The sequence below is a fragment of the Pangasianodon hypophthalmus genome, chromosome 20, assembly GCF_027358585.1.
Source record: "Pangasianodon hypophthalmus isolate fPanHyp1 chromosome 20, fPanHyp1.pri, whole genome shotgun sequence".
Lineage (NCBI taxonomy): Eukaryota > Metazoa > Chordata > Actinopteri > Siluriformes > Pangasiidae > Pangasianodon > Pangasianodon hypophthalmus.
In genome coordinates, this window is record NC_069729.1 from 12,907,192 (window position 1) to 12,919,521 (window position 12,330).

Sequence of the window (12,330 nt, forward strand, 5' to 3'; positions counted from 1 at the left end):
GAAATGCTGTGTGCATTTCATTTTTTAGTTGAATTGTTGCTTTATGAAGCAAAATCCTTGCCCAGCATAGAGCCATTAAAGAGATATTGCCATATTATAAGGCCTTATTACAAGTGCAGGACAGTCGTAGGGACATTTTGTGCAGAACATATTGAAAATGAGGTTAGCGTAGATAGTTCATACATACTTCTCTTTTGAGTGAAAGGCATTTTTTAAAGAATTTCATGTTTTATGTTTGTAGTTTCTGATTTTTCTGAAACTGTAGCAGATTTTCTTTAATATAGTGATGTTTTCCAATGGCATACACTGTAAGAGGAAAATGTACTGTACACGAATATTTGTTCACCACAGGTAAAAACAATGAAAATATTAACCTCAAAGAGTTTATTTACACTATATGGTCAAAAGTTTGTGGACACCTGATGATCACAGTCAAATGTGTGCCTTCTGAAGGCTGTTGCCTGAAAAAAAGGAAGCACAGAATTATCTAGAATATCTTTGTATACTGTAGCACTAAGATTTCACTTCACCGGAACTATGAGGCCTTCCCCAAACATCTTCCAACTTGACAATGCAACTGCACAAAGTGAGGTCCATAAAGACATGGTTTGATAAGGTTGAAGTGGAAGAACTTGAGTGTCCTGCACAGAGCCCTGACTTCAACCCCACTGAACACCTTCGGAATGAACTGGAGCACTGACCATGTGCCAGGCCTTCTCGCCCAACATCAGTGCCCAACCTCACCAATGCTCTTGTAACTGAATGAGCACTAATCCCCACAGCCACGCTCCAAAATCTAGTGGAAAGCCTTCCCAGAAGAGTGGAGGTTATTATAACAGCACAGGGGAAGTAAATCTGGAATGGGATGTTCAGCACATATGGGTGTGATGATCAGGGAGCCACAAAACTTTGGCCAATATAATGTATATTAAGTGAGTTTAAAGGTTACATTCACTTTCTCAGACTTTCAAAGAGTGTATTATTAGGATAGGACCTGGTAACCCATTTCCTGCTTTTGGGGATTGACTGACCTTCAGTTTAGTGTTTTTTTTTTTTTTTTACCTATGCATTTCTATACTCAACTAAAGTCACCTTGTGAAATTTGCTTCCCAATGAGTCTTGCTTTCAGAGGCCCTTTTCACAATCTTTCAAGTTGTCTGATCTGAATCTTGAGCTGTCAGTGTCATATTTGATTAAAAGTTGTTTCTTGTATTGCCTGACATGTAGCCCATATGAGCATTATTTATATTACCACAGGTACTGACATATTCTTAAAGGAATGGTTTGGCAACAAAACAAATGAACTCAGTATTCACTTTGCCTAATTATAGTCAGTCAGCCAAGACATGTTTGATGCCTGTGTTTTTGCCTTTGGGGTGATGAGGCTAATGGAAGCAAGTAATGGAATACTGTGCCATCCCAAATCTTTTACATAAATAAATGTAGTATAATCTTTTGCCTTACTTTACCTAACTGAAAAGAGTTTTGAGGCATATGTGCGTGTATGTATGGAACATTTTTTGGGTAAGATAGACTATCATTAGGTACATTTTCTTCATAGCTACAGCACAAAATTTTAGAAACATCAGACACAAATCATGCCTTGGCTGAATAACCACGGGGAAAACTCGATGAACTTTTTTTCCCCCTTTGAATCGTTATTTTAATTTGCATTTAAATTAAAACTGAAAGTTTGATCATATTATTTTCATTTAAATTAAAATCTTCAGTTTCATAATTAGATTAAATCTTTATTTATTTAGCAAATTAATCAAAATGTTTTCAGTTCTGATTGTACTATTTTAATTGAAATGGTTTTTTTTATCCAAAAAATGAAAAATGAGCAAATATCTGAATTATGGTCTGCATTACTTATTTAAGTCTGGTCCATGCTGTCTGTAACTGGCTGCAGTAAGCAACATGCGCTGGTTATAATAATCGAAAGCTGTGACTCAGCGGTTCTGAGATCAGTCTGACCTTCGCAGTGATGTTTCATCCCCTCTGATTATTACAGTGAAGAAGCAGGATGGAGCAGCAGCGATGGAAATGCAGCCACTGAAAAGTGCCGAGGGCGGAGAAGCCGATGACAAGGAGAAAAAAAAATCCAACGTGTCAAAAAAAGAGAAGTCTGTGCTACAGGGCAAGCTGACAAAGCTGGCTGTGCAGATCGGCAAAGCAGGTGCCTTTTACGTTTTACAGATAGGATGAAATTGGTTGCTTCTTTTTTAGTGACCTGCTTAACTCCATGGTAGGATCTAAAAGTCATTATATTTCACCAGCTATTAATTATCATAACATACCACAGCTATATTTTACCTAATATTCAAGAATACAGTGGAAACGCTTCTGATGAGGAAACGCTTCTATAAAACAACCTATCAATATTTCTGAATATTCTACTGACTTTATTTTTTTTAATAAATTGTTGCAAAATCATATGCTGATAATATTCAAATGGTAATACACAAGAAGTCCTAACACAGAGTTGATTTTTGTGATCTCCCAGCAATTAGTGTTGTCCTTACTGCTTTTTTGGACTTATGAACAAGATACGTAATTTGTAAGTTGTATTTTTGATCCATGCTAACAACTAATTAAGTATTAGCTGATTGTTCTCACAAAACACGATGTGTTGATTGCTCAGGTTTGGTGATGTCTGCCATCACGGTCATCATCCTGGTGCTCTACTTTGCCATTGACAACTTTGTGCTCCAGAAGAGGCCCTGGCTCCCCGAGTGCACTCCGATTTATATTCAGTATTTTGTGAAATTCTTCATCATTGGCGTCACAGTGCTGGTGGTGGCTGTTCCTGAAGGCCTGCCACTAGCTGTCACTATCTCTTTGGCCTACTCTGTCAAGGTATAACATGCATTTGTTTACAGATTTCTGCCAGTGCTTTGGTATATGCATAGTTTATGTTGGCATTATATGGTTAGTAATTTTTATAATTTATAATTTTATGTATTTTTTATGCAAAAAGCTCTATTTTGCTTTTGTCCTCTGAAATTGAATTTCTGTGCCATTGCATTCTTGTAGAAAATGATGAAGGACAATAACTTGGTGCGCCATCTGGATGCTTGCGAGACCATGGGCAATGCTACTGCTATCTGCTCGGATAAAACAGGCACTTTGACCACTAACAGGATGACAGCGGTGCAGCTGTACGTTGGCGATGTTCATTATAAAACCATCCCGGACCCGAGTTCAATCCCGCCAAAAACTCTCGACGTTCTGGTCAATGCCATATCCATCAACAGTGCTTATACTACGAAAATTCTGGTAAGATACGAGTCTGTCCTTCTACTTGTGAAAAGTCTTACAATCAACCAAAACATGTTCTAAAGACAATGATAAATTAACTCATTTGGCAGTTACACAATCTGTAGGCACAGAAACACCTACACTTTTATCTAGAAATCCAGATTCACTGTACACATTGGAGATGCCTTCATGCCTATGCATCCCAGCCCAATCCTTATGTTGCATGCATTTGCATATTGGAACATGATTGGCTGTTATATTGTATGATGTAATTACACTTGTTTGTCACATGTTCAACACTAATTTAGATTTTCCAGTAACTGCCCCTGTTTCTGACAAGAATTAAGGAAAACATGCCTTTGCATTTGTTAGTCTTATTAAAGTGAATCCCTTTTGTTTTCAGCCGTTACTGCACTTTATAAGATGAAATAATAAAAAACAAGACAAAATAAAACTTATCTGAATGATAGACTAACTATTTTATACTATAAATGCAGCTCTGTTTCTGAGAAAAGCTGGTGAATGCAGTGCAAAAAAACCCTTTTTAACTGATTTACACAACAGTCACTAGTGTTCGAGATATGCCGCATCCCTGCTGACTCTAAACAGACTTGACCGTAGTTTAGTGAACTAGCTAAATATGGAGTGAAGAGATTTACAAGAGATTTTTTTTTTCAACTGAGGAGGATTTCTCACTGCCGCCTTCACCCACGTCTGTCCATTGCAGTGAGTTTTTGGAGTTATGCCGTACATGTTTGTGCCAAGGTTGACTGAGAGAGCTGCAGGGTTGTCACCAGGAGGCATCTGATATGTCTGAATGGTAGTCCAGATGGTGTATAAAGATGGAGTCAAGTTCTCAATCAGTCTGAGGTAGTGACATTCCAGCCTTGAACAGAACCAAGTTGGTGAAAACCTCCTCTGAAAAGGTTCTGTCACAAAACTGACAATTTGCACAAAATCAAAAAGTGAATAGACACACAGCCAAAAACAATACCTGCCCCTGGTTAGAGGTCAGGGGCGGGGCATAAATGTTCTAGAGAGCGTTAACTGGATGAACCCGAGAGCAGTACGGGATGAGTCATCAAAAAGATGTTAACTGTTTTGCCAGAAGTAACAAACTATAAAATTGAAATAAGAATCTCACCAAAGCTGTTTTTTTTTCTTGATATACTATCTAGAATGTTTTTCAGAGTCACTCCAGAAGACATTCACTGTAATCTGAATGATCAATTTTTATATTAGTAGTGATAAATATAAAGTCTGTATAGTATAGCTAGATTTATCAATTTAATAATAAATGATTCTCTAATTTGATTCTTTAAATTGATCCAAATAACTAAAAATCTATTCATTATATCATTATTATATCATTCTCGTGGACACGTCGGATGACCTGTGTTTCATTTTTGCTGAAAGGTGCATAGGTAGGTAGTATTTTTTGGGCAATGTTTTTGTCCCAAGGCAGTATAAGTTTAGGTGTCTTCTAAGGTTCCTTATTTTGGACAAATTCGAAGGAGTGTCTTCAGGGACGTCATTCCTATAATTCTGTTAACAGGATGAGTTTGCCGAATTTTTTTCAAAATACAGCGGCTATTTCATATAATATTGTGATCAAGTTGTAAACTCTCAATTAAAGGTAGACAAATTACTGTGATATGAAAATGTAATATCAGCAAGATTTACTTAATCTTAAGTAAATAAAGAATCCAATTATAAAATATAGTGATATATATATATAGAACTATAGAAATATAGTTCTCATAAATTAGATAATAATTTTTAACTTTTATATCTCATACTTCGTGGCCTGATAAGAACTGACACATTGTGCAGTGTTAAATCTCCCAGCTGCACCACAGCAGGATGTTTAATACTCTCTTAATAGGGCAAAAATGGTTGAATTCCAGCAGGCCCAAAAACCGATGCTAAAATGAAATGGATAATTTGAACCACTATCCCTTGATGTATTGCAAATTAAGCTGCACGTTAATTAATCCTTATCAGAATCGCATTAGAAAATCGATATGAAATGTGTTCTAAATTAGAAAAAGCTTCAAGCAGTAAAATGTAGGAGTGGTTGTAACTTTTGCTCCAGACACACAGAAAGTCTTGTTAACATGGGAGATGGCCTGCACATAGCAGCCCTCACACCAACCAGTGCTAATTGGAATCATCACTTTCCAGCCATCTGCTTTGCAATTTAGAATTGCATATTTTGTCATGGGAGACTGAGGTTTGCTACAACAGAAGGGTTTTTTGTTCAATGGTTTCCTATTTCAGATTATCCTTTGTGTTTTGTTCATATAATAATTTTGTGAGACTGGTTCATTAAAAGAGATTTGACACTGCTTTTGCATGTCTCAAATGATCAGTTCTGTGTTCTTTATGCATTTATCTGTGTGTCTGTACTCCAACCTCTTTCCATCCATCTGTGATGCATAACTACAGGTGCAGTACAGAATACATTTTAGCTATTAAAAAAAGGCGTTAAATGCAGTTATGATATGATTTTCTATACGTTGTGCCCTATGTCTAATTCCCTTGGATCGAGACAGTAGAGAGGCTGGAAAGCAGATCTTTCAGAGTCGCCCTCGCAGCAGGGTAGCATGACTTACATAACACATCTCTGGTGAGAAACAGAGAGATGAGAAAGCTTTGAAAAACCACACAAAAGGAATACTTTGATATTTATATCATTTCAACTGCATGCTTAATTCAGCCTGCAGTCAGCAAAAGCTTTTTGGCTACCTCTTTTTTATAATGTTTTAATGTGACATTATGTAATCAGTACATGCCCTGCTCTTCACCCAGCAGCCAGTGCTCCTTTTATGCACCATTTGCAGTTCCCCATTATAATACCAAACAAAGAGGTGTGTCTGTCCTAATAAATAAAACAGTCTAATTCATACACAATACCACTGCCACAGACCATGAAGGCTGATTCATTATAATAAATATCTCCATCAGCAACAGTGCTATAACTGCCCAAACACTGATGACCCTTCCTTATTCTATACTTTCTGCATACATCTTCCCCACCCTTCTGATTTGCCAGTTATCATTGGTGGTGACTTTAATATAATCATTAACCCATTTGTAGACAGAACGACTAAATCATACAACACACTGAGCTGGCAGTCCGCAGAAATAATAAAAAAATGCATGTCTTAAAATTGGCCTAAAACAGCCAACTACTGATGAATTCACATTCTACTTAGCAGCTCACTGCTGATACTCCCACATTGACTTTTTTTTTAATCAGCAGAAATTTGATAGCTATATCAACAGAAGATAGGCATCCTTCCTTGAAATAAATGATTCTGCAGAAACCTTTTCTGATAGATGTACTAAGAGTGAAAGTAATATCTTACTCATCCTATAAGAAAAAGAAATAGACCAAAAAGTAAATCCAAGTAATTACAGAAAATTAAAGGTTTAGAGAATAGCAGATAACCCTAGGTAACAAGTGAAACTTCGTTGAGAAAACTCGAATTCCAATACAGTGGACTTATTAAAAAAATGCTAGAAAGATGAAGCCATGAAAACTTTGAATATAGTAATGAATGTGGAAAATGGATAGCTAACCTCATTAAAGGAAATAAAGAAAAAAAAACAACAATCTTAGTAATCACGAACTTAGCTATTCACTATACAAGACCATACAATCTCTCACAGATCAGGGGTGTCCAGTCTCCAGTCCAACCAAGCAGGAGCTACACCTTATTCCACCTGTTTAATCTGTTCATCTTGGCCTTCAATTGACTAGCAGGTGTGGCTCCTGCTTGGTTGGAATGAAAATCTCTAACCACACTGGCTCTTTGCGGATAGGACTGGACTCCCTGTCATAGACGATGGCAAGTAAAATCTGTGTATGTTTTAGACCTCCATTGTATTCCAGTTGCCAGTTTTCCAGTTTTTGTTTTGCACAAATATTCCAGATAATTTGCTTGCTGTCCATTGTAATTAACATATATAATGTGAAAGGCCTGCAGATAACCATCAAGTAACGCAGTGCTTTTCTGTGTTACAGTACAGGCATGTGGTTGAGCAGGCTCCCTGGCAGTGGCCCTCTTGTGGTTCTAGTATTTCAGCTTGCAACCGTCAAGTCATTAATGCATAACTTTAACCAATAAGCTACCGTTGTTACGTAATATGTAAATAGATTCACATTACTACTGGGAATTCAGTTGAAGGTTCAACGGCCTTTTGGCATTGGAGATACTGTAAGGGTTGGAGATCATGCACACTGATACTCTGATCTGTAGTGTGCGTTGGATGCAATAAACTTCCTGGTCTGTTGATCTCGAGTTGCCCCAGCCAGTGACCTCTGACTTGAGAGATCAGCTGAAACCCTGGTGTCACTCTGACTGCACCCCATAAATTTTTGATTGTGGACTAGGTGTATCTATGCGGACACCTTGTGTTTTTAAATAGGGCGGTTCTTTAGGTCAAGTTGTGCATCCAAATGTTCCATTACCGTGCTATTGAGCCAATATCAGGTATGTGCTTGGTGTTAAGAGCTTTTGACTTTCTGTTGACTTATGATGACCTTACGGGTAGGTCTCTGGAACTGTATTAAAAGACTAGTCATCTGGGCTTCCAAAGAAATGCCTGTATTGTCCAGTTATTTGCTGTTATTGGCAGTCCACAGAATACACACTATTCACTTCCAGCACCAGAATTATACAGTATTGTTTTTTTTTTCTTTGTCTTGTTTTGCTGTCCAACCTTTGCATCTATATGATATTACTAGACATATCACAACTTAAATAAGGCATAACTTGATATCCAGTGTCTTGACTGCTTGTGATTTCCTTTTTGATTATTGATCCAAGCAGGCTGAATTTGCTTCCAATTTGTATTTCATCTTCATGTCTAAGATGAAATTTTGCACAGATTTCTGAATCACAATTTGTGTAAAAAAAAAGCCTTGATCATTGTTTAATGTGCCAGTAAACAATCGATATGTAATAATCTTAGTCAGAGCCATTGTTGGACTGACCTGTAACCCTCCATGGCTCATATAGACCTAGAGCAAAAATACCTTCAAAGATAATGAAATTATATGTTTCTACATTAAAATAATACTTTAAAGTATTTTTTAATGTATTAAACAGTAATAAATGAAACAAAGTCAATATTTGGTGTGACAACCCTTTGCTTAAAAAAAAATGAGCAGTCTGCATGCAAAACCCAGAAGCCTTTATTATGTTTTTTGTCTGAAAAATGGTCTCTTACATAATATGTTTTCTTTCTGTACCGACATACAGATTTTCTGTAACGTTTCTGTAACATAATGTTTGGAAATCTAAGATGTTTCTGTGCTGAGTCGATAAAGTAGAAGTCATAAAATAAAAATCTATAACAAAGTTTGCACGAAAAAAATTGTAGGCTCACTAAGACTTTTGCACAGTACTATATATATATATATATATATATATATATATATATATATATATATATATATATATATAGTGTGTGGGAGGCATTTGGGTAAAATGCCTGCCAAATGAATACAATTTTCACCAAAGTAACATGGATTGTGGTATTGTTTGGGTACCACTGGTATGTTCTTTCATTTAAATAAGTTCAATCAGTTCAATAAGTATAAGCTTTCTTTTCTTTACTTAATTAGCAGTTATGCAAGCTTACTGAGAACCTCTGGACTGCATTTCTTTTTTACACCTGTATACACTACAAGTCTACAGTCCTAGACTTATAACCCTATAGAGTCTACAGTCTGAATCACCAGAGGTAGTAGTGCATTGTGCATATTGGAGTATTTTTTGCTGCATAACCTTATATAAGTGCTAATAATTTGCGCTTGCACTATATTGGAAAAACTGGCCAAGTCTTGGTCTTCATCCAAACAAATGAAATGTACTGCTTATTTATCCTACATAATAGTTGGCATGCATACAACAGATTGAAATGAGTTTGATGTTCTGCACATAAATTCATGTAGTGCAATGAGTGCACAGACAAAAATAATTTGCTAGAAATAGCTAGCATGCACTGCCAAGTGCAAAAGTGCATGGATTCCAAAGGCGCTTCTTTTCACACTAAGCCCTGTGTCAAGGTGAAATCTCTCACTGTGTCACCTGGAAATCTGTCTTATATGTTGGGCAAAGTCGCTCATTCCGGCTGCAGCAGCACCATGTGGCCTGAGATTTTAGCCAACTATCACTCTCAGGTTCCTTATGCTCAGCGATTCTCATTCAAGCAAGTCGGGAGTTGGCGAAATGGCTTGTTTCTGTCCCTTCGAGTGCTGGTGATGGGGTGATAATCAAAGAGGTGCTATGAAAATGACCTTATTGGGGAGAGCAGCACTGGAAAAGAGGAAGTAATGCTGCCAATTTTCGCTCTGCCATATGCCAAGGCTCGCAGGAGTGTGTGATGCCCGGGGAGAGGACAGACGTTCAGCCAGGCTCTGCGTGCCAGATCCGATCTCTTCTAAGTGTCCACACCTTCCTGTGGGACCCAATAGGGCTCTTGTGATCAAACAACAGGCTATTCAGTCTAACCAGTTCTAATTTAAATGCGTTTGTAGATGCTCTTGCTTTCTCTTTCTTTGTCTCTAGGGTCGTACTGTGTAATTATCGGTTTGTTCTTCTTAGATAAGGCAGCACTGCTGGTGAAACAGAATCACAAGGAAATAGTTGCGATTATGTGACCTTGTGAATTGTCTTTACTGCTGGTTTAGCAGTTATTTATCAATGCCCATACATTTGTATTGGGCTAAATGTATCTCAAGGGAATGTTTAGGTACGGTGTTTGAAATCTTTACTTTGTGCTTGAACATTTTTCTGCAGTCAATCTAAGAAATGGCTTCAAAGTAGATTCTTCCAAATTCCATGAAGATATCACATTTATTTATTTTTTTGCCTGATTTCCATTTATATTCAAAGTAGCTGAATGTTTTTGAAGGCAAGCATGATTATAGCTTTCCAACTTTTGCACTTACTGGGTGTAATTGTCCAAGTGTTTGCATTTCTAAGGGGCATAGATATGGAATTATAGTACACGTGTGCTCAAACTCTACATCAGATTGCTTCTGGACTATGTACCTTCAAGTGATTTTTACATGATATACATGCAATAAGCTTAAGTGAATGTGTTTTGGCAAGCTTATTTTTTTGACTGAGTTTTAACAGTGCCAGCATTAAACCTTATATTTGTTTACTTTGTTCATTATGGGTCTGATATCCAATGCCATTTCATCTTTTTGGTTCTTTGTGTCAGCCCCCAGATAAGGAGGGAGGTCTGCCCAAGCAGGTGGGCAACAAAACTGAGTGTGGCCTGTTAGGACTTGTGCTGGAGCTAAAGCGAGATTACCAGACCATTCGGAACCAGATCCCTGAAGAGAAGCTGTATAAAGTCTACACCTTCAACTCAGTCAGGAAGTCCATGAGTACTGTCATTAAACTTCCAGATGGAAGCTTCAGGATGTACAGCAAAGGAGCATCTGAGATTATCCTGAAAAAGCAAGTGCCTTCTGGTTTTCACTTTCCTTTTTTTAGATTTTAGATTACTAACAGAACGTATGATCAGTATGATTCATTTGCTGTTTCACATATAAATTGTTTTGATTTGCAATTTTGGCTTACAAAGTATATCATATTTCTTCATCATATCCGGGGATTTTTTTCTGAAGACAAGTGTGTATTTGTGTAAAGGGATTTTATGTTTGAATTGGAGATTACAGAACAGAAATGTTATGCACAATTTACAAAATTATTCTGTTTTCCCTAATTTACAAGACTGTTGAAAGTTATAATTCTAACTGATTTGAAATATTGGGCATGCCATAGGTGCAGTCGTATTCTAAACGAGGCAGGTGAGCCTCGGGTTTTCCGACCTCGAGACCGAGATGAGATGGTGAAGAAAGTGATTGAACCCATGGCTTGCGATGGCCTCAGGACCATCTGTGTGGGTTACCGAGACTTTCCTGCCGATCCTGAGCCAAGCTGGGATGACGAAAACATCATCCTAACTGACCTGACCGCAATCTGTGTGGTCGGAATTGAAGATCCTGTCAGACCAGAGGTGGGATGTTGGTGTAAAGCAATGGCTGATTGTGTTGCTTTTTCTAAATATTAGTAAATTATTATTTTAAATTATCTAAATTATTGTTATATTATTATTAAAATGCTTAATTATATTACTAGTTTTAGAGTTTTGGATGACTAAATTTTAATTTTACACCGTATTGATTCACCTTAGCCTGCATACTGAGCAAGGTCTGCTGCACGTGTGTTTCTGTTTGTTCCACACAAGCGTAATGATTTTAATTTTCGGTGATATAGATTACACCACTCTCGGGTAATTAGCTGCAAGAAATATAAGATGTTAAATCAGATATAACACACCATTTCTTATCTCTAAAAGACTGTGCATGTCTGTCTTCAAATGCAGACGTTCTCTGCTGAGCCTGTAATTAGGCCTGAAATTTTAAACACAACGAACCATAGCCTGAAACCATTCCAAATGAGTCTGACATGACCCAACAAGCTTTAAATCCAATCCCAGCTATAGCTCAACAAAATTCTATCATTACCGAATCTACATGATGACCGAATAAAATCTGATAGTCCTAATGATAGGATTAAGCAACAGTGCAACAATGACAGCCTTCATCAATTCACCTGATGTACCTAAAATGGCATTCATAATTTTTTTCCACTTTATTCCACTTTATTTTTAAATTCCACTGTAACAGATCTATACAACAGCCAATGCCTTTAAACAATTTGTATTAAAAATGCTTTTGAACTATTTGAAAATATCTTAATATAATTATTTCTTAAGCTTAAACTATATCATGAATTTACACTTACATATACCCAACCCCTTCCCCTGTTGAAAATCTTATATTTTATGATGCAATAACATTTGCCTGTCACATGTTCAGCAGTTTCCTGTCACATGCTTTACAAAATTTAGTCTGACTTTAATGAACTTTACATAGCACAGTTGTTGGTTCTATACACTAATACAAATAAACTATTAGAATTATTTTGTATGTCTAATACATATAAAGGCCTTAAACAGGCATAAGAATTTTCCACG

General features: G+C 36.9%; 1 protein-coding gene across 14 annotated transcripts in view; it reads left to right on the plus strand.

The window, feature by feature from the left end:
• atp2b2 (ATPase plasma membrane Ca2+ transporting 2) overlaps nucleotides 1-12,330 on the plus strand; it is a 169,501-nt gene that overhangs the window by 135,532 nt on the left and 21,639 nt on the right. For all 14 annotated transcript variants that reach the window (XM_026932428.3, XM_026932426.3, XM_053226920.1 and 11 more), the window contains 5 exons: nucleotides 2,015-2,179; nucleotides 2,645-2,859; nucleotides 3,037-3,279; nucleotides 10,504-10,745; nucleotides 11,073-11,307. In XM_026932428.3, coding sequence (XP_026788229.1) covers nucleotides 2,015-2,179; nucleotides 2,645-2,859; nucleotides 3,037-3,279; nucleotides 10,504-10,745; nucleotides 11,073-11,307 — 1,100 coding nt within the window. The remainder of the gene's footprint in view (nucleotides 1-2,014; nucleotides 2,180-2,644; nucleotides 2,860-3,036; nucleotides 3,280-10,503; nucleotides 10,746-11,072; nucleotides 11,308-12,330) is intronic.